General features: G+C 33.0%; 1 protein-coding gene across 5 annotated transcripts; it reads left to right on the top strand.

Annotated features, from left to right (window-relative positions):
- The first annotated feature begins 6,045 nt into the window (after positions 1–6,045).
- On the top strand, positions 6,046–25,265 carry LOC105322285 (neural cell adhesion molecule L1). Of its 5 annotated transcripts, XM_066084352.1 has the most exons (15): positions 6,046–6,189; positions 14,145–14,308; positions 14,932–15,046; positions 15,788–15,966; positions 16,086–16,271; positions 17,113–17,235; positions 17,471–17,573; positions 18,403–18,596; positions 18,850–19,008; positions 19,461–19,598; positions 19,908–20,243; positions 20,706–20,843; positions 21,186–21,264; positions 21,835–21,851; positions 23,294–23,434. In XM_066084352.1, the coding sequence occupies exons 2-14, from the start codon at positions 14,245–14,247 to the stop codon at positions 21,836–21,838; spliced, it is 1,818 nt and encodes a 605-aa protein (XP_065940424.1). In that variant the 5' UTR covers positions 6,046–6,189; positions 14,145–14,244; the 3' UTR covers positions 21,839–21,851; positions 23,294–23,434. The 5 variants fall into 5 exon arrangements, with proteins under 5 accessions (XP_065940424.1, XP_065940420.1, XP_065940423.1 ...); XM_066084348.1 differs by lacking the exon at positions 21,835–21,851 and having other exon boundaries at positions 23,294–25,265; XM_066084351.1 differs by lacking the exons at positions 6,046–6,189; positions 21,835–21,851 and adding an exon at positions 6,541–6,562 and having other exon boundaries at positions 23,294–25,265.
- The last annotated feature ends 1,511 nt before the right edge of the window (positions 25,266–26,776 follow it).

Genomic DNA, 26,776 nt, shown 5'->3' with positions numbered 1-26,776 from the left:
GAAGCTACTTATTTTTTACTTTATGTTACCTCATTACTTTGTTTAGCTCTTCTCTTCCATGTTTGCCCCTTAAATCAATTAAATTAGCAAATATAAATGCAATGTGACCTTTGCAGTGTCAATGAGCATGGTTTTAAATAGTGTTATATGCAGGTTCAGTTTGAGAAGCTGAAAATGTTCTTTATAAAAGGCAGATAATTGAATATACTTACTTCATACAGGTTATAGATTATTCGTTTAAAAGAATCAAAGAACCCGGCATTTCTTCAGTAACAATCTGGACAATTTTAATTGGTTTTTGATGTAAATTCCATCTTAATCTTATCTTTAACCTTTCAAGTAAAGAAATCAAATTCCTATAAATTGATTTTCCAAAGATTATGAAAACTGTAAATATATATTTCATGGTTCTCAAAGTTCCTTGCTTTCATTTGAATGCGAGGGTGATAAGTTCAATAGCAAACGCAACTTGGGAGATCACTTATTTTTAAATACTTTTTATAAATCCTCAAAAACAGCTTGCATTGAGAAATTCCAACGCAAAAAGGTGTATTTTACCAATTAACGAAATTCTAGCATATGAATACACTATCATATGGTATATACAAAATACATCATCAGTAGAGTATACCCCATTTAAAATAAATGTTAACACGTTTACATGCTATCCAATAATAAAATATTTCTGTATTTTCAAAATCCTTGTAAGAACATTGAAATTATACTGAGAAAAATTATTTAGCAATATTCCAAAATTAAAAAGCTAGAAATATTCAGCACAACAAAACGATTTTATGGTGGAATATCTGTGCCCCTTGAGTGCAAGTTATTTTTTAATTAATTATGTTGACATGCAAGATATAGATGTTGACATGCATGATAGTTATGTCAAGATGCAACATAACTATGTTGCCATGCAAGGAAACTGCAATCAAATAAGAGTTATTAAAAAAATCTCAAATATCGCCAACATGTGACATCCAAGATACTAGATACGCTACCTATTGATGTCAACATGCAACTTATTTATATTGACATGCAACTTCTTTATGTCGACATACAACTTATTTATGTCGACATACAACTTAGTTATGTGAACATGCAAGATAAATATGTTGACATGCATATTTATGTCGACATGCAACTTAGTTATATTGACATACAACTTATAAGTTGCATGTCAACATATTTATCTCGCATGCCAACATAAGTATGTTGCATGTTGACATATATAAGTTGCATGTTGACAAAAATAAGTTGCATGTCAGCATATTTATCTTGCATGTTAACATAAATAAGTTGCATGTCGATATAAAAAGGTAGCATCTAGGATCTTGGATGTCACGGGAGGGCGATATTTGAGATTGTTTGAGATTTTGTATAATTCTTATCTGATTGCAATTTTCTTGCATGTCAACATAGTTATGTTGCATGTTGACATAATTATCTTGCATGTCAACATATTTACCTTGCATGTCGACATATTTCATGGAAAAATAACTTGCACACAAGGGGCAGAGATATGCCACCATACGATTTAGAAATATTTAGCAATTGTTCCACAAAGGAAAAGAGGATATCGGTTGGAACATTTAGCATTAACTTAACAAAGAGGAGTATACTGTTTGAAAGATATAGCAAAAACTGATGAGGAAGGAGTATAAACATTTAGAAAAACCCAACTGAAAGGTGTATATTGATTCAAACATATAGTAATAACCCAGCAGAAAGATGTAAACAGGTGTAAACGTTTAACAATAATCCAACATAAAGGAGTATACTAATATATAAAAACTAAAAGCTATAAGTAAACAGGAGGGAATGTACCGGTACACACGTGTAACAGTAACCAAACAGAAAGGCGTAAACCGGTAAAATATATAGCAATAGTCCAAAAGGAAGGTGTATAACGGAAAAAAATATATAGCAATAGTCCAAAAGGAAGGTGTATAACGAAAAAAAATATAGCAATAACCGACAGAAAGTTGTATACCGGTAAAACATATAGCAACAATCCAAAAGGAAGGTGTATAACGATAAAAACATATAGCAAAAACCGACAGAAAGGTGTATACCAGTAAAACATACAGTAATAATCCAACATAAAGGTGTACAACGGTTAAAACATAGCAATAACCGACAGAAAGGTGTATACCGGTAAAACATATAGCAATAATCCAACATTCTGATGTATAACGGTAAAAAGATACAGCAATAATCCAACATTAATATGTATAATGGTAAAAACATATTGCAATAATCGACAGAAAGGTGTATACCGGTAAAACATATAGCAATAATCCAACAGAAGGGTGTATAACGGTAAAAACATAGCAATAACCGACAGAAAGGTGTATGACGGTAAAACATATAGCAATAATCCAACAGAAGGATGTATACTGATAAAACATCAAGCAGAAAGGTGTAAAACGGTAAAAACATAAAGCAATAATCCAAATAGAAGGTGTTTAACGAAAAAAAAAACCCAGAAAAGTGTATACCTGTATAGAAACACTTATGCGTGTATACTAGTTGAAACATGTATTTCTTTATTTTTTGCGTAATTTTTTTTTCAAATATTTATGCGATCTTATTTTGCACTTATTAACTCATATTGATCGGATCACGAATAACTAATTCGTCAGACATTTGCTACATATGCATTATTTAGTGCTGTGGTAGATCATTAGCCATGATGGTCAGTATAAATGAATATATCATTAATGTCATTGATTTTATTTGATGTAATTAGGCAAAATATTAATTTAATTAAATTTGTGAACCAGTACATGCTCTTGTATGTTTGGCGATAGTTTGGCGATAGAAATTTGGCCGCTGGAATCCTATTCTTTCCCCTTTTTAAATTATCTTTTGAATCAATACACTGAAGTTACTCGACGTATTTTTGTTTGTTCGAGCTCTATACAAACTATTTTCATTTTTTGCTGTTTTGAAAATACATGTATTACTGACAATACCTGTAATTGCAATTCTTGCTTTGATAGCATGTAAACATTGAAATTGTATTCAGCCAAAATGGCATTAGCACCATCTCATTCACCCATGTTCTTTGAGACTAGTTGATTGAGTGATTTTGCGTTAGCATATAGTACCCCCCCCCCCGATGCTACGTTCTTGTATGAAACCATGCTACATGCCCTGGCGAATCCAGGAATGTTTCGTGTGTGTGTGTGTGTGTGTGTGTGTGTGTGTGTGTGTGTGTGTGTGTGTGTGTGTGTGTGTGTGTGTGTGTTGGGGGGGGGGGGGGGTCACCCCTAAGATTAGTCGTGCCAAGGATTGACTGTAGGACTTGGTCCTCTCGATCCGCTGCACAATTAGATGTACACGTGAAAGGAAACTTGCGGCATATGCATGGCGTCATTTCGCTCCAGATATAACGTGTCGTCAGATGCATGTATACTATAAATTAGGTGCTCACCAACTTGAAACAAATGCAGTCAACGTCAATACATTGCATTCAAAATCGATGTTGTTACGCATGCGTTTGATAACAGAATAACTTCATCTCGCCTCATATCCCAGGCAACTCCACCCCACATGTGTTTACAAAGACATAAGGTTACAACACAGTGACTAGCAGAGCTGAATGGAAAGCTTAATGGAACAGACAGACAAACAAGCTGTGCTCACTCTATCGAACGCGACTTGTTGGCTAGTCTGCAACGTAATCAGGATCAAGTTTTTTTTTATGTCACAGACTTGAACCAAGATAAAAGAAGTAGAACTACTTTTCGTGTTTATATAGCCGGTATATTAGTTTCAATGTATTTGACGAACATTGTTCATCACTTACTTTCACTGAAACTGTTGATTTTTTACGTGTCCATTCAAATAGGCCTCTCTGACTAGAGGAATCCCGAGCTCAGGCGGAATGGCCCGAGATTTTACGATTGCAACATTTTTAAAAAGCATATGATGAGGGTTCGACTCGGACAGGTGAAAAAAAGAACAAACAAAATAAAACCTAACGATAAAAATAAAACCCACTGTGTTAATATTTGATAATATCGTTTATGGATTTAGCTAATTTGAAAGGTACATGTATTGGCTTTGAAACTACAACAACAAATTTTGATTTAAAAAACTTCGTAACATAACGCTGACCCAGCTCAAATGGTAGCGCACTATATATAAAGTACCTCAATTCATTGTTCCCGTGAAATGTAATCACACTGTCCCCGGGAGTTCCGTGGGAAATCGATCCTATTGGGCGGAGTGTGCAGAAAAATAATTTTCAATCTTATTGCTGTTGGTTTACTTTTTCAGAAGTTAATAGAAAAATAAAGATTGAAATGAAAGTAAAAATTAAATCGTTGATAAGTTTGATATTAAATCGCGAAAATGTACGCCATGCAGTCCTTCTGTCCTTTCTGACATTTTTTTTTCAAATAAAATTTGTTTTTGAATTATAAACATTAGAGTTCTGAACCCCCTGCCTCTTCCACCAATCTTCCTAAGAATACTGAATATTCAAAATTTTATTTATAAAACTTTCATTCAAAATTATTATTCGTCATTTGATATGAATTTTATCTATCTATCTATCTATCTATCTATCTATCTATCTATCTATCTATCTATCTATCTATCTATCTATCTATCTATCTATCTATCTATCTATCTAATTTATAATTAGATTTTATTATATTTGCATTATTTTCATGATTTGAAATTATGCAGGATTGACACGAGATTTCCTGTATATCCTATTATGTCTATAGAAAGAGGAAACACTGTCTTCAATATAGAGTCTATGGAAATTGGTTCAAGAGTCACTTGAGCGTCATCTCAATCTTTTACGACGAAGAATGACTTAGTATGGGAAATCAATTCGACTGTCACGTATTGCTAGCTCTACAATGTCAGTAATTGTGCTTCCTCTGTGGCTGTCAAAGTCCAAGTCTTAGACACGAAGATTATTATGGTACGGTCTAAAAATAATGTTTGCTCTTTTACACATCTCTCTCTCTCTCTCTCTCTCTCTCTCTCTCTCTCTCTCATCCACAGGAATAACGCTATAGAAGACCAACGGCGCAATCAACCCCACGTTTCGACCTAAAAAAGAGATTTCTTTACTTGACGAGGCATTTTATCTCAATCCATGAGTAATATATCTCCACGCTCTGAAATTCTACGCGTTTTTTCCGCAGACCCGCCCTTGCAGTGAAATTTTAAAAAAGCTACACAAAACACGTTTTAATACATCACAAATCTAGAACAGCTTGTAACTGAATGGGAAGAATTTGTTATTTTTACCCAGTATTGATATTTGGAGGCATATGCATCCGCCAAACGTCAATCTTGCACTCGTAAACTTTACACTCATTGAGCACAAGATTAAGACTAATCTCAGCGAGATTCGTCGAGACTGAAAAATTTTTGACGGACGTCTCTTCCGAATCTCAGACCAGTGCCACATAAAGTGATTCGGGAAAATCTGCCCTACTTCGGCCGGAAGAGACGTCCGTCAAAAATTTTTCAGTCTCGACGAATCTCGCTGAGATTAGATTAAGACGACTCTCTCTCTCTCTCTCTCTCTCTCTCTCTCTCTCTCAGAGGGAAAAAAGTTTAAAATTATAAACAATCTGTTGCATTTTTCATTCATAAAATATCTTCATTACTTACACATTGAAATAGCAACTGCAAGGTGAAACGGTTTATCTATTACTTCTACCTTTTCTTCAGGTAACAATTTCGTTTTATTCAGTACAGTTCACCAAAAGTAAAAGTGACACCTGTTGTTACTTGTACTCTTGCTGTAACTGTGCTATTACTCTCATCTTATTGTGTCTCCAAGATGTACATCTACATCAATATCACCCTTCGGGCGTAAATGTCTATTTTTATACCAGTCAAATCCCTTGCATAAACGCGCCAAATAGCTTTATCTTGTTAGCATACGGTTTTTATCAAAACCCTCACAGAATATCACGAATGTACATGAAACACATAAAAGAAAATTAGTATCTTGATTATTTCATTGTTTTTAAACGCCAAAAAAATCTTCAGTTTTAAAGACGAGAAGTTATCCGGCTGGCGAATATCAGATCGGGATCGGTATTCAAAGTCGTGGTGTGACGCTTTGAGTTTCACACCTGTGCAGGTAAAGCGGAAAATTGTTGGAATGTGTGCTGTCTAGAAGAAAAGAGGGTAAATGCCATTGTAAAGGTATGTGTTAAAATACACACATTTAGTAAAATTTAAATTAAGTAATTAAGGGAATGGAATAATGAAAACTTTGATAGATCGTTTTTAAAAACGCATGTCATTTTTCTAATTTTGGAACAAGTCCTGGATAGGGACAATATGAAATTTTATCGACGCAATGGAGCATTCCGTCTCGCAATGTTTACTCAGTGATAAATGACTGGACCAAAGCACCGTGCCTTTATTTACTTCTCAATGAAGATAAAAATCAGTCATGAACATGTAACTTGATGTGTAAACTGCATGAATAATGTGCAATAAGGATTAAGTATACCAAAAATTATACACAATGGTCATCATGGACGTGTAAAATTCAGTAGTTAGCAAATTCAAAGTAAGGCACTTCAAATTTCTCTTATAGTAGGAGAAATGTAGCACTGTCTAGTGTAGATATTGCCGACCATGTTTTTGTATAGGTCGTGTCCATACGTTCCAATTTTTCTATTCATTAAACTATTCATGGAGATTAAGTTTTAATATCAGTGAATGCCAATCAGCTTTATCAATGAAATTGCTGAAGCAATATTTTGAAAGCAGATATGAACACATGTTTCAATAGGAAGATTAGCAGGGGGCATGATAAGTGTTGAGAAGTCTTGTTCCTTGATCTATAGACTAAATGTAATTATCACCTGAAGGTCCCTCAAGGCATGTTGTTGTCCACAGTAGCCAGCTAGGACTAAGTAAAGTGTCAAAATTCCATGTTGATAGTGATCTATGTATAATTGATGAGATGTTAAATTTCTCAGTCAATTATTAGGTGTTAAATATCTTAAGATCAATATAGGTTGTTATGCTTCTAAAAAAATCAATCACTGATTGCACACAAATCAATGACATCTGAAACTTTTTATGCATATTAACCTTATAGAAACATATGGTGCCTTTCGAATGTTTATGGATTTATAAACATTTTTTTAATGTTTCTGTTACTAGATAGCCATTATACAATGTATGATATAAACCTGCTCTTGCTCTGCTTAATGCAGCAAGGCATACATGTAACAAATGGAGTAATTGATATGCACAACAGTTGGAACTGCCTCCATGTGTTTAATGTTTGAATCAGAGATTGTTTTTTTTATTAGATCAGTAATCCCAGTTTTGAATGTAGAGAGTCATTTAAAGTATACTATCTGTGAATTTTGCCGAAACAGTACTCTGTACTGGATCTGTGCATGTACTTATATAAAAAGCATTTCAAATGTGTAAGGCTTTTGTAATGAATATATATATATACTACCAGTGTGTAAAACTGGGCACCCTGGTGTGTTGTTTATTATTAAATAGCGTGACAACTGTTTCAACTTTATTTTGAATGATAATTTTTGAGTGCATCATAAATTTCAGTCATGCTGGAGTTCCATATTGCTTATGTGTATACACGTTACTGTTGCTGGTATATCTGCTTGAAATTCAAGTGTGTCGTAGCCTTTAAATATGATTCCATCTATCAGTAACAGAAGTGATGTTGAAGTACAGCAATTACATTCATAGTGACCTTTTAATAGGAAGTTTTTGAGTGGACTAGCTATATTATAAGGTGTCTCAGATGAAAAGAAAGCCACAACTTTGGATGTTTTTTGAAAAAATTTGCCACAGAACAGGTTTTATGAAATAATTTTTGATGGAGTTCATCCAAAATCTGAAAATTGTTTTAACAAGGTAAGATAATTATTTAGATAAACTTCTGTTGGTGAGGAAGACATCTTTGCTATCAGCCGGTGGCGTGGGGTGTTATCTTCATTGAATCATAAGTAACCACTTCTCTGAAGAACCGGTTGAAGTTGAGCATTAATTGCCAATTTAGTTGATCTTCAATCAGCTAATGAGATTACTGTGAACATCACTCGGCTGTGACCTCACTGAGGGATCTTTGGTCAAAGGAGGCTGAAAAGTTCCAGGAGAGTTCTCCCATTCTTAATTACAGAGCTGGTTAGGGCTAGCTAGGGGATATATGAGACACCCTTCTGTTGCATGGTAAGCCGAGATTTTCTTCCTTGACTCATTGACAGGGGGGAGGTTTAATTTGGGGGTTTTCCTTTCCCAGACAGCGGCTTAGTTTGATTAACATGCATGTGATAATTAGAACAGCACACCCTCTTTTATTGCCTCTATCTTTGATCCTGTTCTCAGATGCAATCAAATGGAAGGGACACTCATTATTCTTAGACTACTAAATTATAGGGTCTGTGTGGAAGCAGATACCTCTATATCCCTTAATTACTCAATACTAGCTGAGTGAACCTTTGTAATTGGATTAAAAAGTTGGCATTATTTCTGCATTGCTTTGCATGACACTCTGTTGAGAGACTCCCCATCATCAATAGCATTTTTTCAGAGGTTTTATGAGCAGTTGATGGAAATATTAATGTTGGTAAGTTTTTTATACCTCAAGTTAAGAAAGATATATGGTGGGATGAAACAGTATATTGGGTGATAAGGGAGGGCTTTTGGGTTGACTATTCTGGGTTGTATAATGCCCAGTGTTAACAGATAAAAAGGAATTTTTTGGAATCAGTATGAAAATTCTCAATCAAAGATGAAATCCATCATACAACAATGGTTGCTTTGGTTAAGTTGCTAGAGTAGGGTAAGTGCCCAGTTTTTCTGCAATTCAGATTCCAGTACAATTGCCCATCTTTTCTAGCTTCGTGACTCTAAATTTATATTAGTATGGTCACCCAGTGCATATATCTTTAATTCTTTTCAGTAATATATCTTAAGAATTCAACCTTCTCTTTGATTTGTGTTATCTGGATTACTCAAAACACATTCCCAAACTTAATCAGACTCTTATAAAACATTGTGAACAATGCGCTATTCTGGGACAGAATTTTATTTCAAGCATTTTAATTTTTTTTTTTTTGAAAGGAATGAAGACAATCGGAATTTTTCATTTTTGTTTGTGAATTATTTTGGGGATATATTTAAAAGAATTTTTTTTAGATGTATATATATATAAATAACTTTGAGGTAAACAACAAAGTGGTATGTTAATTATATAGGCCAAGAATTTATACATGTATAAGGAAATGGTGTTAAGGAAGCTACTGTAAAGTAGCTTTTAAGTTAAGTAGCAGTAAGTATATGCAACAGTGAATTTAGAAAACAATTCCCCTTTGTTCAACTACCGGTAAAATAGAATAGCCAAACAGCATATGGACATTCTAGAGGGGAAAAAAAATGATTGAGGAGAAGAAAAAAATATTCATGTATTGGCAATCATTTAACTTTAGTTAGTTTTTGAGTTAAAAAAAACTACAATATGAATTTATTTTAATCTTAATGTCAAATACGGATATGGATAAATAGAATCTAGGATTTCCTTTAAATCATTGAAAAATAATATAGAGAATATACATGTACATTTCCTGGTTTTTGTGATCATCATCTGAAAGTCAAGTCGTACTAACATTAATTTCATTGATATCTCAGACAAGTTTTTTGTAAATGAGGTACCGGTAGATATTATTTAATAAAGAAATCAAAGATTTATGAGTCAAATAGAGAGATTTTGTAATTGAGAAGACTCTGAGATGTGGATGTATTAAGATATTACATATTAATACAGTGTATATACCAGTGTGGACATTGATCTGGATTTTATTGACTCAGCAGAGTCAATTACCTGTGTACTTTTCATTACAAAATCTCCCACCATATACATGTAGATTACGCATTATATGTATAGATTACACATTACACATGTCTCATCTTAATATCCTATTCAATTGGTTTTTTTTTTCTCTTTACTCATCAAAAATTTATAAGCCATTGAGAGATTACCGAGCTGAGACAAGAGGTCAAATGTTGTTCCGAGTGTATTAGATTAGTAGATGACAAATTGCTATTTGCCATATATGGCAGTCCACTACGCTATTGGTGTTTATACCCTGATTAGCCCACACAGAACTTTATCCGAGAGAGAACTGGCCTTTATTTTTATGGCATAACAATGGTTGTAATCAGAAGTGTTGGTCATATACCAGAATGATTCAGGACTTGTTTACTGTCTACCGATTAACCTCTGAAAAATTGTGTCTCTCCAAGCTGATTTTCTCCAACTGAACAAACCTTCTCGAGGGAGCAGCTAGCTTAGTTATAGTCGGAGCTGTGGGGGGATTTAAACTTCTGTCTTGAATTTCTACCTTGCACAGGTACTTTTCTCGTGTGTGACACATTTTTTTGTTTGTCTGACCGCTTATTGAATTAAACGTCGGGTTTGAATTTTACTTGTTTTCCTTCCGGTGATTCATTCAAGGTGAAGTCAGGTATTGTAGTCCCAGCTATCTTGTCACAAAGAAAGTGAAACAAGGTAAGATATGCTGTTTTATATATGGACGCCATTGTTTAATTTTTTGTTAGTGTACCTGCATGTACTTTTACATGTAGTCTTGCTCTTTAAGTTAAAGTTGATTATCGAGTTCAACTCCAAGCAGTATATTCCTTTGTTAATTAAGGTAGATGAAATGCCAAGGGCACCTGCCTCTTGGATCTTTTGTGTTGATTACCATGTGTCAGTGAAGGAATTTTGTGTTGTTCCATTTTCATTTTGTCAATAATTAAAATGTACTAGCTATTATTCATGGTTTATATTATCACGAAAAAAAAAGAACAGGTTTCGAAGCTATTTGTTTATATAATTGATGATTATCAATCTTAGCTAGAATTCATTAGGGATATGTTCAGGATGAATTACACTAGCTGTTTTTCAAAACTTCCCTTTCTGCCTTAGGGTAATAAGCATGCATGACTTCCACTATTCTTTTCATATCAAGTTTCCCATCTCACGATAATATTTTTGCCATCAGCTGTGTGGGTATCGGGGAAATTCCCATTTAATGGTGTGGTGTTCAATAGGAAATGCAAATTGTTCTTAGGAAATCATTGGTGAAAACTGAGGAGGCCATTTAGAACTCGATGCTGACAATTATCTGTGGACAAATGATTGGAATATGTTTGCATAATTTCAATTTTTATTTTTTCATCTTTGCTGTTATGTCCCTCTTATAGAAGTTAGCTGCATGAAATCGAAGATAAGTGGGGAGGCGAGTGACAAAGTGTGTTATAAGGGTTTGTGGTATTTGCATGGCTTTGTTTACAAAAGCTTGCACACTTTTTGTAGTTGAACTGCAATTGAAAAAGATACCACAATTTATGGGGGTTCTCCTAGAGGAAAAAAAAGACATATGAAATAACTTGATTTTCACTGACATGAATGAAATTTCCCATCTCTAAGAATTTACCCCACCATTCACTTGTGTCTGTGCTTCATCCAGGAATCCAATTAAGCAGATTATAGCCATAAAATTGACATTGCACAGCACAATAAATAGCCCCTCATTCCCAATCAGAGTGGCACTGTATCAAGGGAGATTACTCTGTGACTTTCTTTGTAGCAGCAGACGTGCTTGTGCATACCCATGAGATTGATTTTTTTTTTGGTAGTTGTGTCATTATGAGAACTAGATCTGTTGAATGATGGATTGAAAAAATGTCTGCGAGTGGATTAACGTACAACCTGTGCCAATGATGAAGCTGACTATAGTAATTAGTCTGTGATAATTATTTCCTGTCCCCACGAAATGTGCATTTTGTAAAATTAGGCTAAGCTAGAATTGATGGAGTCTTCCTAATGTTGTTTATCCTGATATATTGATTATCTAGCTCAAGTTAAATATATACATTTCTTCTCTTCCCCTTTCCCTATGGAATCTGTGCAGCCGAGTTGATCAGAGATTTCCAACAGGGTTATATATTTATCCTGGCTATGGCAGATTGTCATGTCAGTTGTTTGAAATTTCCGTTGAGGGGTTTTATCATTGTTTACTCAATGTTTAGGTGACCAAGCTGTGTGAATTAGCTTTATCTCTAGTGCAAATGCATGATTTCAAGTTACGTTGATGGATCAAACATCTTGGAAATTTTAAAGTCTAAAGATTTATCGGTAAGGACTAATTTTTGAATTTAATTTGTTTGCAGTAAAGTTTGGGGGAAAGGTTTGGATACACAAATATATATTACTGGTATATTTATATGAGGATGATATATATGTTGCAGAGAACAGATAAAGATTGGTTTTTAATGCTCAGTTTGATAAACAGTGATAAAAAAAAATTTGCAGCATTCTAGACTTGTTTTAGCATGCATGCAGTCTTAAAATATATAAGTTAAGTGGATGCTCTTACAAATACTTGAAACTGTAATAATTTAAGAAATTGTTATGGATTCAAAAACACCAGATGATTTTTAAAAGGGCAAGATGTATGTAACTACCGGTAAGTAAGTCAGTAATTGTTAGGAGTTTGAATTTTAGATAATACTTGTCGTGTATATAGTTGTAAACTCATTCACATGTAGCTCCAACTTTTTTGAATATTTTTTTTCATTTAATTATTGAATCTCATGTACTGCTACTTGAAAAATATTCTTTAAAAATTTTTAAAATGGGGGAATTGGCTTGTGAATGTCTTGCAAGATAAAGTTCAACACAATATTCACGACTATAGCTATATATTGCAGAATAAAAAAAATCATTATAAATGCATTTGACTTGAGTTGATTATGTGATGGAGCCCTCAAGAGATATGATCAATGCATTTTCATCCTTTAAAGGCGCTCTTGTAATCATGCATGTTTTCTCTGTTTAAAAAAAACAAAACAATTGGATGAATAAAAAATGCTTTATAATTTTTCTGCTATTCACTAAGAATTTAATTGATTGGTGAAACTGAGATTTGTCAGGGTTGAGTCTTTTCCATTTCTTGCTATTTTTTCTCCATTATCTCCACCCATTGTCCTCTGAATAACTCCCCAATATGTGTTATGTCCAAAAATATAAAGTATATAAGTGGTGTTCTTGATGTGTTTGTTTTTTCCAATAGTTCATCAATCTAGTGTGGCCAAACTGTGGTGTTGTGTGTCTCTTTCTGGTGTCTGTTGTGCATAAAATTGTCTTAATGGATTGCCTTTTCGGACATTAAGTTGTTTCGCCTCTTTTTGGTTTTGATGCTTCAATTATACTTAGTTAATTAACACTTCAGTCTAAAATAGTTTGAGATTTTTTTTTTCTATGATCATCAAATGTCACTTAGAAAATAGCTAGAACAACAATAAATATGCATGAACATTTCTTTGAATGGCTTAATTTCTAGTTATAAACTATTTGTACTTATACTAGTATGATTATAAGTTAACAGTACATTGACTATATATTCACTATAAATATAAATTGTATTCATTTAATGAAAATCATTGTATATTCAGTGAAAAATTTGATTATCTTAAATTAAAGACATAAGCTGACATGATTTTAAGTGAGAAAAAAAAATCACCTAGCTAGGGTATTCTCTAGCTAGTGCCACTTTACATAATATTGTCTTTCCAAACACAAAAATGAAAGTGAATTAAAGGGAAAAACCCTTGTTGAATATTAATGATGACTGTGTGTAATTTGAGTACACGCTGTATACAATGTACCAAATTTATTTATTCATGTCCGGGAGGTATTCTTTCTTATTTGTATAACATGCATGCAGTTCATATGATATTCTGTGTTTCCAGTTTGATATTATGCAACAAAATTTTCATAAAGTGGGCACATTGAGGATGTTTTTTAACTGGGAAATTAGTTGAAATTTATTGTGGGAAAAAGGATCCACCCAGTTTGTTAATATTAGAAATCCATATTTGTCCTTCTAGCTTGCAATCCATGATGACATCTGTGAATTCATTTATCAGATCTAACCAATGATGATACATACACCAGTGTACTGGCTGGCATAAGACTGATCTTGATCGTCTTTATCATTTTATTCACCTGTCTATATATATATATATTTATATATAATGCATAATCATATGGCTAGTACAAGGAGTATAAATTAATTGTTATTTATGTATTTTTTTTTCAGAAAGGCCGACTAGTTAAACTGAAGAGGAAAAAAATAAGTTATAATTGAACTACACATTAATTACAACGACGCAACATCAGCAGTGTACCATACTATAGCAATGGATTGGAGACTGTGCTTAGTCCTGCTACTGACAGCTCTCACCTGTGTTGTCAGGGGTCAAGGTAAGACATAGATTGGAGATTTGTTTTGACGTTTTTGTTATGCAACACTGCATGTATACATGCAGTAGTATGCCCTTAATTGAATATAAAAAAAGTGTTATGGTCAGGGACACTCATGGTCAAAGATATATTTTTTATTTGAAGATTCTTGGTTATATATATGTGTCATATTACATATGGTATATGTTAGCTAGCCTTTAGCATTTTCAGCCGACATCTTCATAATTTTTATTAATTTAAGTTTTCAACATTCATGATTTATTAAGGTAAGGCCATATTAAATAAGGGCATTCATCAAAGTCAAATTGATCATATTAATGATTAGATCTGGGAATTTTTAATTTCTGGACATGCTTATAAGCTCAGCAAACAAATTTTGTTTATTGTTCATGAGGTCACAAATACCAGAGAAAGTTAGAAAACAGTATTGTGTCGAATCCCTTGTCTTCAATTTTCTCTAGCTCTTTTGATATTCATTACTTGTCTCTTAATGCAGTAAATGTTTCATTTTGGATTAATAGGCGTATCTTCAGCAAAATTCATTTTAATGATATTTGAAGATATTACCTGTAATTGAGGAGCTCAATCCACATGAAAATTTTGTACATTTTATCTTATTTTAGACGACCAGATGCCACCAAAAATGATTAGTACCTTCAACAATGAATATTACTACCCACGAGATTCCATCTTGACGGAAGCTACAATTAACTGCAAGGCACAGAACGGACAGATTAAGTAAGTGTGGGATGATATTAAACAGGAGAACTCTTTATGATTAAAAAAAAAAATTATTTATCCTGACAAAGGTAAGAGCTAAAAGTCTAAGAGTCTGCATTGTTTATTTGTTCGTGTGCGGGGTATATGATTTCATCAATTCAATTTAGGCAAACTCTATTTTAGAACATTGCAACAGTGAATACAGATAAACCTTTGTCACCCATCATAAGTCATAACATTCATAATTCACCGTTACGCTAATTCTGAAAAAATAGAAAATCTCTTTAAATAACAAGTTTAAACACAATCCGCCAATGCTTCTAGTCATGAAAGATCACATTTAATCCACAGTTGCTATTACCGGTACAACGAAGTGCTGTTTGAAACAAAGAATATTTTGTTCAGTTGTAATTTCTGGAGTATATACATATCTTTAGTTATCGTAAAACTCATGCTCTAGAGCAAATATTATTTTATGATCATACATGTTTGGTTATATAATTTGAGCTCATGCAGTCATTTTGTTTGTTGAAAATTGGTAATGTTCATTACCTGTAATTACAATGACCTTTTTTAAAAGTTTTAATGTAAAAGTTTATTGAAGTTGAATTTTATTTACTGACTTACAGAAATAAAAATGAAAGCAATTTTAATTGTCATGAAAACTTTCAAAACAGCTATGATAGATATAGGGTTTGTTTTCATTTTGATTAATAAAATATACTGAAATGTGTTTCATTTTGCTTAATTGATTAACAGATATGTGTGGAAGAGAAATGGAGTTGTTGTACCGAATAGCCAGTTTGTATCAATAGACGGATCAACAGGAACTCTCAAGTTTGTCAAGATGCAGAATGCAGATTATGGAACTTACCAATGCTTTGCTACAAATGATTATGGAACATCACTTTCAAAGCCATTCAAAGTGAAAGAATCAAGTAAGTTTAAATAATGACCATCAACTAGCAAGCACCCCTGTGCACATGCACTTCATGTATGTAACTTAACAATGGGGTTAAAAAAAGGAATGATTGGAATTAAAATTAATTTTTTACAGGATTGGGATCTTTTCCTGCTGCTGATCCTGAAGAGGTACGATGTAAAGAATTTGAGCATTGTAAAATCCAGTGTCGTGAGAAGCCAACATGTTTGCCAGACTCAGAATGTAGAGTGGAGTGGAAAATCGGAGAAGGAACCAAAACTAATGTTGATAGTAGCAAACGGGTCGGAGTGGATGGAGATGGTTAGTATATAGTGAAGTACAGTAACAATAAGTCCCAACCAAACAGAAAGTAAACCCCAAGTAAACCCTGGGTTTACTCTGGGTCTACTCTAGATAACCTGGAGTAAACCCAGAGTGGACATAGAGAGTACTGTGGTTTTATGAATATTTAAGGGTATCAATTCTCGTGGATAAAGTAAAAATCACAGTTTCAAGGATACATAAATTCATGGCCAATGACCCTATCAATACAAAATGTTAATAGAAATTGCACTTCAATAAACACTTAATTTCGTGGATCAACTTAATAACAAAATCCACGAAAATTGGTATTTAACGAATATTGTTGAAACCACAGTAAAGCCCGGTCAGAAGCAGACCCTATATGTTTATTTGGAATATACAAGGGGCGATAATAACAGACAGTAAGATAGTAAGATAAAAATGGGTCTGCTTCACAGTTCAGTGCATAAAATGGACTCCAAAAGCAAACCCAGAGTAAACAGAAAGTGAACCCAGGTAAACCCAAAAAGTAAACCCGGGGTTTATTTGGGATTTTCTTTGCTGTTATGTTGGGTCTGATCGGTGCTGGAGATCACAGAATCCTTTTTATGCAATACATTGCACTGTTATTTTTTAATTCTCATAATGCAGCTGTCTCAAACATAAAGCATAAGTTAAAATTTACAATTAAAATATTTTTATTTTACTAAAATAACATGGGTGAAAGTAACCTTGTCTACAATTGATTTCTTTAAAAAAAATTCATAACCTTCATAAATAAAAGATTAAGTCTAAACTTGTCTGACTATTAAAATAGAAATAGATTTTAAGTTTGATTTTAATTGATTTTGCGTGGAAGGTGATCTCCATTTCTTGTGGACGAACACCCAAGACTGGCAAGGATTACAGTATAGGTGTGGGGTGTGGCAGGAGCAGAGGAAAATGTTGGTCGTGGGCAGTGCTACAACTCTAAGAATTGATAGTAAGTATAAGCAAGGAAGATCAGTAGCACTATCAGCTCTTTAGTAATACCTGTATGTCAAAAAATATGTTGATCAAGTTTACAGCCAGAAACATTGAAATACTGGTAGCATCAATTTATTGTGATTTTGGTGTAATGAAATAAACTAAATTATAATTGGGCGTCAACCGTATTATATACAAAAATAAATGTTTTAATACATGTATCATTTTTAACTTTCGTGTGCCTCTTTCAGCTTCAACATCAGTTCCAGAAAGAGAGCCCTTCTCGGTGTATAAGGAGAGTGGCAAAGCCATGTATGGAGGGAAGGGTGTACTGAGATGCATGTTTTCTGGATAGTGAGTAGCCTTTGGTTGTAATTTTTCTTCTTGTGAGCAATACTTTAATAATTTTTAATCATATATGTTACAGCCAGAGATTTTGAATACAAATACCATTTAAATAATTCAAGTAGAGTACTGATTAAAGATATTGTACCTAGAATATAAACCGTTTTGAAGCTAATGAAGCCAAAATGTAAATTCCCGGGTACATAATAGCTAGATTATACTGTATAAATGGTTATTTTTGCCCCATGTAATTTTCACCCTTTTATGCTTGCAATTGGTTTTGCCCTGTCTTGAGTTTTCCCAGACACATTTGCTCTAAGAAATATAATATGAGACATAGGAATTTGGTCAGTCTTAAATTCGCCCGCTGACAACAAGGGCAAAAAAAATAAACTGGGAGTCAATATTTACCTGTATACAGTATTAACTGAAGAAAAATTTATGTGATTAAGAAGGGGGCAAAGGTTTACTTAATATGGTCTTACTTACTTAGAACATAACCCACTTTTTCATTGGCTACTTGGAACATACATATAATCATCTTTTTCATTGGCTGCATGATCAAAAGTTCTGTGCCAATCAATTATCATCTTTCTTTTGATTATGTTTATCAAAGCTGTCCATCGAAATGTGGCATCATTGTGAACTGAGAAAGATTCTTAATGATTAAAAACATCACTTAATAAAATATTTGGCACTGCTGATTGGATGAAAAAAAAGGGGTGTGTTCTGAATGTACATTCATTTCACAAGTTAGTCAGTGATGTAATCGTTGAATATTAGTAAAGCAATTCAAAAAATTAATGAAAGGGTCTCAACTGAAGATAAAATTTTGTAGTCCGGCCCCAGATGTGGAATGGATATCCCCAACAAAAGAGGTCATCAAGGATACCGATGGCAAATATGCAATCAGTGACTTTGGTAGAGTGCTGACCATCTTGCAAGCAGAGCCAGAATATGAAGGATTTTACCTTTGCAAAGGAAAAGGGAAAGTTGAGTCTGGCCCACAAAGAGTCTTTTTTAATGTCACATGTAAGTTTTTTGTGATATATGTTATTGTGGCAACCGGGACCCTTGAAATCCACGCAAATTATATAAACTCTGACCATTTAATAATTTTCTTTACTTGCATTTGTCAATATGAGCTCTTCTTTATGTACCGTGGCCACACTACAGGATCGTACTTATTGGTCTTGTGATGGCAGGGTAAAGACAGCCCCTTTTCTACAATTCACCAAGACTGCTGCATTATACAGTATCTCTTTTTTATTTGTGATTTATACAGCTGCTCCCATTCTGACTGGAGTCAATCAGATGCGTGACGAGATAGTACCAGTGGGGAAAAAAGCAACGTTTCGCTGTGAGGCCGAGTCCTTACCGAATGAGGAACCACCAACTTTTCCAATATGGATGAAGAATGGAGTAGATCTCGTGATAGATGGAGGTTGTTTAATTGTTTGCTTATTTTAATGTTGTTAGGTCAATGAATAAACACTTGTCCAACAGATATTTAAAAGTGAAAGTATACCTGTTAATATGTTATGCATATGAACATCACTATACCTCCCACAGGAGTGTTTTGGGAAGATGTTGGTTGGAATCACCACGTCTGTCCATCTGTCCCTCCATATGTCTGTCTGTTTATTGACATGATTTTGTTTGGAGGCATTAGTCCTTATTGAACATGTACAGTTTAAAGGAAGATCTTGCAATATGAGTATATATAAATATGTAGTATTTACAAATACATGTATATACTTCAATAATGTTGGCAATAAACAAAGCATCTAATGATCAAATGGATGTCTTTGATAGGATTTCAATTTGTTTAAGTAATGCTGTAAATCAGATTTTATAGAAATGCATATTTATCGTTGATTTGTTCGGATTTTTCAGGAAAGTACATCATAAGCGAAAACAGCAAAGTGTTAGAGGTTACTGACGTTCAAAAAGGTTCAGATACAGGGGCCTACCAGTGTATGTCAGAAAACAGTGAGGGTGTTCTACTGAAGGAGGCCATACTCAAAGTTATCGGTAAGTACAGTGATCCATTTGTCATAGGCCTAGGTGGTTTCTGAATGAAAGCTTCTGTGGTTAGAAATGATTTAACGATTTGGATGGTAATGAATATGTTTGATTACATCTTGTTTGGATAGATTATACATATGTAGCACAGTTTCAAGTTTTTAGCTATCATAATTTGCTTTAGTTGAATAGTTACTAGTATTCTGAAGTTTTGTTCTAGTAAAGCAGCAGATTACCGTATTCTTTTAAAAATTGGTTTCTGAAAAGCAGGTACATGTGTAGGCACGAGAATCCTTTATGATCAATTTTTTTCAATAGATCCAATAACAATTCGGGCACGCCCTCTGGGTAGCTACAAGATTGTGCCGGGTGACGTACTGAACCTAGCAGTGGTTGCTGACACTGACCCCTCTCTCACTCTGCAATACAAATGGATATTTACTGATCGCCAAGGCAATGAAAAGGAAATCGAAAATAGCGAGTATTGGAAGATATCTCAATGGCCCAATAATAACAACTTGACCATTGATGTCAGGCAGGTTACAGATCCAAGCGTGGTGTATTCTCTGACAGGAGATTATAAATTAAAAATATACCACAACTACGACCAGAAAATTATCAACGTCACCATCGAGACGGATATTATTACTACCGGTGAGTACAACAGATAGATTCATTGTCAAATGATGGTATTACAGTGTAAGTTTTATTACTTTTCGAAATTTATATAATGTTCATTATCGTTGGTGTAAATGCAACTGGTGTAATCAGTTATACATCCATTCTGGAATCTGTTCTTTGTTATGGAATGATTCTAGTGAGGGTGTTTTTTCCCTTAGCAACCTTCGCTTCTTTATATTGACATTTCTGTGTACATGGGAATGCACTATTGTACATCATAAATTTATATATACATATATCATTTCATGTAATTATCATTTCATGATTTTAATTTTTTTTTACTCATTACAATAAATTTACAAGTAAATGATAAAAAAAACATGATATTGCAAATTCATCACAATAAATTAACAAGTAAGCAATAAAAAAAATAATACATGACATTGTATTGCAAATTTGTTACTTTAATGTGTGCTGCTATATTTCAATTCACAGTTGCCCCACAGAGCCCGATTGTCCAACAAGCCAATCTGAACTTCATCATCTACATCGCTGTAGCTGTGGTCTTCCTCATCATTGTCATCATCGTTGTCTTCTGCCTTGTTCGAAGAAATCAGGGAGGAGTTTACTCAGGTGAGACAGACACTTTGATTAAAGTCACAGATATTCAACATCTTTTTTTGCTGAAGTTATATGTATGGTAATGTGTTGCCTGTTTATATGGCATAACTTTGTGCTGATTAAAGTATAGATTTTTCATGATTCTAGTTGTCTAATTAAGATAAATGATTTTTGAAAAATTTAATACTGCAGTGCAATACATTAAAAATAAAATCAATAATTTTTGAAGATTTATATATGTAGAAATTAACCCACAGATTCCATGTCTAGAAATTCGTAATACAAGAAAAGTACACATAATGTATGCCATCATCCTGATATATTTTTTCATTATACATGTTTTCTGATGTTTAGTGGACAAGAAAGAAGTTGCTGCTGGACATGACCCAGAAAAAGAACTTCTCGAACATGGCTTCCAGGACCTCTCAAGGGCGTAAGTATCCATAGTAACCGCCAGTAAACAAAATTCAGATCTTGTCTGTTTAGCTGTTGTCAGAAGCCAGACTGAGATAGACAATTTTGGGTTCTGTTCTTCAAGGGTTGTAGACTTGTCACTTTGATTTTCTTAATTTAGAATGGTTGGCAATTGAATGGAAAATGCATAATTATAATTCAAATTCTTTTGTTGGTGGTTTTATGTATTTAGTAGATTTGAGGCTGCCTTCATCTTTAGATATTGTGGTTATTGTAAAATGTTATACTAGATAATATGAACATTATTTAAAAATACAAAGTATGCATTTATATTTATGCAAAAAAATATTTATTCACATGAACACATATAAAGATTACATTTTATTGTAAAATTCTTACTCTAATGATGACTAAACTTTTCCACAACAAGGGATCATAAGGGTCATTATGTAGAATGAATTTTGACTAAAAGTCATTTAATCTTGAGGTTATATTCCTTATCATAGGAATAATGCACCTTAATATGAAACATAAAGCCTTTATTTGGAGATGATTCATATAATCTCTGTCAATTGGTGCTGCTTTGTAGCTGACTTCAGACAGTTGGTAAGGCGTTATTCATCCATGTTGTTTGCTTTGTATGACTGAATTAATTCCATGCATTGCAAAGAGAAACTTGATTTGTATGATATAGGAGAGAACAAGTTTGAATTGATAGCAAGATTTCTGCTTTTAATGGACATCCCTAGGACACATGTCAGTTTTCTACTTTTAAATGCATGACTTTCTGTTTAAATATCATTAATATTTCCCCTTTATTTTTATATACCCAATGTTGTAAAATTTAACAGGGAAATTTTTTTTGCAATTTTTTTTTTATATTTTAAACTTGAAATGCCTGAGAGATTGTATATTTTTTATTCATTTTCTTTGCTTATATATATTGATTCCATGTAGAGTTATCTAGTGTATGCATATAGAAAATGGCGGACAATTTGGTTAAAATAATTTACCTTGCAAACATTATATGGATATGAGGTTCCTGAAAACTTTTCATAACATTATATAGCTACATGTGTTTATCATAGAAAATGTACATGTAAAAAAGTGCTTAAAATTTCAAAGAACTCCTATTGCATGTACACATATTAATTAATGACGAAACCTCAGTAATTAATAACATTCAAATAACTGAAGATCAAAACTTTAGTGAAATACTAGTACTCATATGAATTGCATCTGAGTAAATTTGTATGATTACCTGTTAATTAATTGTTAATTAATAACATAAGAAGACTAGTATAGGCTAGTACCGGTAAATGTTTTTCTATGTGTGGAATTTGTTTAAAATTTGTTTTGAAATCAATTTTAGTAAAAAAAAAATTATATCACCAAAACAATTGTGCACCATTATATAGTTAAAAAGCAAACAATGAGTTTCTACAGTCAGATCAGGGAACCTTAACTTTGTATGGCCATGTTGTGTATGATTATTTATTGTAACCACTAGTACTTTTTGTAAACATTTATTGATTTTGAACACACCCAGATTGCATGTATAATAATGCAATCATCTTGTATTGACATAAAACTGATGATGATGCATCCAGACAATGAAAAACTCTAATACAAACATGTACAATATATGTACATGCAAGCATGTCTTTGAAAGTCAATGGATTCAAAACACATGTAGACGTGCTTGAAAATTTTAAGTCTTGTACTTAAATTAAAAAAAAAAAAAAAAAAAAAAAAAAAATATATATATATATATATATATATATATATATATATATATATATATATATATATATATATATATATATATATATATATATATATATATTCAGAACACAATATGTGCATGTGTCAAACTTTTGGTATAGTTTTATTACAGATTTAATTTTAAGTGATTTATCATGTTCAGAATATTGTTTTTTACCTAGTACAAGTATATATTTACTAAGTACAGGAGTTGAAAACTTGATTTCGTTGCATTTCTTTTGACAAACAATCAGTGTGAATAAATTCTTATAACTTTTTTTCAGGGATGATGATAGAATACCAAACTACCCAGTTTACGACTACGAGGACGAGAAAAACATCATCGACGATGATGACGACAGTCTGGGCGAATACGAGGGGGATCTCGAGTTGAACAAGTTCAACGAGGACGGATCGTTCATCGGACTGTACGCAAACAAGAAGGACAAGAAAACGCCCAAGTCCGAGTCGGACGTGTAGAACACAAACAGCAGTATTAATAGCATGGGTGTGTTAGCGTGGAAGTGATGACACCAGGGAAATCTGCCAACTCAGCAAGGCTTGAATTCGTAGTTTGTGTTGCTTAGCCTTAAATATTCATTTATTTTTTTGGACAGAACAATTTTAATTTTAATTACGGTATTTGAAAAACTTTGTGTCAATGTTTTAAAAAACAAAAAGACATTCCATGTATATTTTAATTGATTTGTCATTAGAATATATGAGGTGTGATCGCTTTCATACATTCCAGTACGGTAATTGAATTACTAAACAAAATTGCATAAAATCAGTAATAATTATGAATTAATCCCTTACAGTAATCATCAATTATAATTAATAGCTTCATTGATTGTATCCCCCACTTCCTCTTGATTTTGCTTTCATGATTATGTGTAGCACATAGAAAACTAATCTCTTAATTTGTAATGATTTAATACATGTAGGTTATTGTAGCATTTTTATATACTATTACTTGATAAGCTCATCCTGTTTTTAATCGATACAGTATTTTCAATGACAAGCTTTATGACGGTCGTTGCTTCTGTTTGGTGATTTTTATAAGAACTGTAATGTTTTAACTCCTTATACTAATATAATATTTTTAGGACAAGTTTACAGAATTAGGGCCGTTAAGTAGAAATTGTAGGAGGATAATTTGAGCCTGGTTGGTATATATGCCCTGCGTGTATCTCTGTGTACACGATTTGTGAAAGGTGATCAGCTGGGTTCATCGTCATCCATTTTTTTGTTGAACTTCATTATGAAAAGAAAAATGCCATCAATCCGCGTTGTGCAATTGTTATATACCATAGTTTATATCTTGTTATATTTTTATACATGCAAAACAAATTTTGTGTTTTTTTTCTTTTCATCGACTCAAGTCTCATGCTTTGTAGTAACAGTGCCCTGACTGGCGGACAGATACTTTCAGGAGGAGGTCAATGGAGGGGCAGACAATCGCTGGACCGTGACCACCCACCCCCCTCCGGCAGCGAATCTTGCTGCATGGACGGGCGTGACGATCGTGCTTCTCTGCCTCTCCATTCCTCTACCTGTTGTATGCGTCCAGTTGTCCAGTTACGCTAGGCCGACTACAGAGGGGGACCCTCGGTTGTCGTGACTGAAGTACCCTAACTAGTTCTTTTGCTGGTTTGCTAGGTCTGTCAGACAACTAGGGAACTGGATTGTCGTGGAAACTCATGGGAGTTCATTCTTTTTACATTATTTGTGAACCGGTTGGTGGACATGCAATCTCTTTTAAAGAGTAATCTTGATTTAAAAAAAACTACTTTTGATTGATTTGGGTAGGAAAGATCTTTTCTTCTGAGAAGAAAACTGAATATGATGTATGAAGGAAAAAACTCCCAACATTACCACAAATCCAGGTTTTGACTTGGTGAAAAGTGATTTATTTTTGTTGAAGAACTGTGAGGTTTCAAGGTCTTTTAGAAAGACTGTAAACTCAATTTCATGCATATACTGAAATTTTTCTATTTGTGCAACTTACAATGTACAGAGTACAAGATGAAGCCAAGAAGTCTCTGATTTTTATGAGCATATTTTTTATCTTGAAAACAAGTCATTTAATTATAAACATTGTTATCAATTTTTGCAAAGATCTGTAGGATATCAAACATATTTCGTTTGGTTTTATTGGTTTTAATCATTAAGTAAAGAAAAATAAAAAAAGAACTGAAATTATGACATTGATATTTTGTTCCATTTATGTGCATTCCAATTTTAATAAAGCTTAATATGAAAAATGAGTTATTTCTCCTTAATTTTATTGTGATATATTTGTAATCTGATTTATATTTTGTGTCCTGACTGCACAATCTGTAAATAAATGACTTTTTGTTTATACTGCTACATGTACATGAACTAAAAAAATCCTGAATCCATATCTACCCAAAAAAAATAAAAAATAACCCCTCCCCCTAAAAAAAAAGAAATAAAACCCCAAACGAGTCTATACCAAAACAGTTTAAAGCAGTTAAAATGCAATTTTTAAGATCTCTTTAAAGAAAAAAACCCCAAAGTTGGTATTTATTGTGTGCGTTGGTAAATGTCACATAAACTACCCTAAGCTTACTTTTAGCTATTATGCAGGTCTTGATAAAGACATTGAAATGAAAGATGCATGTATATAGGCTGTGTTGAAGTTGACATCACATGCTCCCATTCCCTGCACTGTAGAGTCAGTATTTTCAAGCCATCGATATTTTAATTGGCTTGGTGTAAAATGCTGACTCTACACCGTCTGATTAACAAAGTCAGTAATCAATTAATAGAGTCGGGAGGTGCAGGGGTTGGCCATGTTGTGTAAATTACAACTCGCGTTCTAATTAATTTGTCATTTCAATATACTTATCAAGACCTGACAGCTGAAAAGTTAATTATGTTTATGTAAATAACGCTCACTATAAATTCGATTTCAGGATTTTTTCCCTTAAGGTGTAATATCCCTCTGCTATTAATTTTGCCATATATTTTTAAACAATTTTCATATTGATTTTCATCAAAGTCAATATAAATCGATTAATATGAAACAAAAATGAAGTGATGAAGCGCTGCTAGATTTTTCAAAAATTGATAATGTGTCTAATCATGATATGAAGAAAACTAGACATGGTGATTAGAAAAAGCAAAATTTTATTATCGCAGCATAAAATTAAAAATCCAAAATGTATATGAAAATAATATATAGTTATATACACTTTCATTTCATATTACAAAACATATTGAAGCGCTGCATTTTAGTTCAAAATAGCACTTTGTTGTATAGGTTTGGAACAAAAATTGCTTCAATCAGCAAGAGTTATCTTTCTTTATCATAGACTTTTGAAGGTTTACATACACTGCATGATAAATTGCCATAGTTTCTAAATTTTCAGAAAAAGGTTTTCTGTTTTCAAATTTGGATAAGATAATAGTAAATGGATCCATATATTAAGAATTCCTAAAAATGTAAACCAGAGCATAAATTTTGTTATAACACAACAAGGGGATCAAGCGAATAATCTTCCAGTAATTGGTATAATATCAATATAGGGATTTATTATCTTGAATCAAATGAGATATTGTTTTTTTTTTTAATTTTGTTTTCCCATATCTGATCCCTCAGAATAGAAAAGCCTAATTAAATTTTAAACATTTGAAATGTTATAAGTTTTAAACGATTATAACAAAGTATAGAATGTGTAATTGTCTTAGTCACATTTTTCCCAATTATAATTCATTCAGCTCTGTGAGCGAGCTAAAGATAG

Source organism: Magallana gigas, chromosome 5, assembly GCF_963853765.1.
Source record: "Magallana gigas chromosome 5, xbMagGiga1.1, whole genome shotgun sequence".
Lineage (NCBI taxonomy): Eukaryota > Metazoa > Mollusca > Bivalvia > Ostreida > Ostreidae > Magallana > Magallana gigas.
The sequence above is the reverse complement of the archived record's forward strand: the minus strand, read 5'-3'. Positions and strand labels throughout refer to the sequence as shown.

Excerpts from the sequence above, each read along its gene's own strand:
- LOC105322285 (XM_066084348.1), top strand. The coding sequence starts at position 14,245 with ATGGATTGGAGACTGTGCTTAGTCCTGCTACTGACAGCTCTCACCTGT. Across the intron at positions 15,047-15,787 it reads GCACAGAACGGACAGATTAA|ATATGTGTGGAAGAGAAATG; the intron begins GTAAGTGTGGGA and ends ATTGATTAACAG. Across the intron at positions 21,265-23,293 it reads TTCCAGGACCTCTCAAGGGC|GGATGATGATAGAATACCAA; the intron begins GTAAGTATCCAT and ends ACTTTTTTTCAG.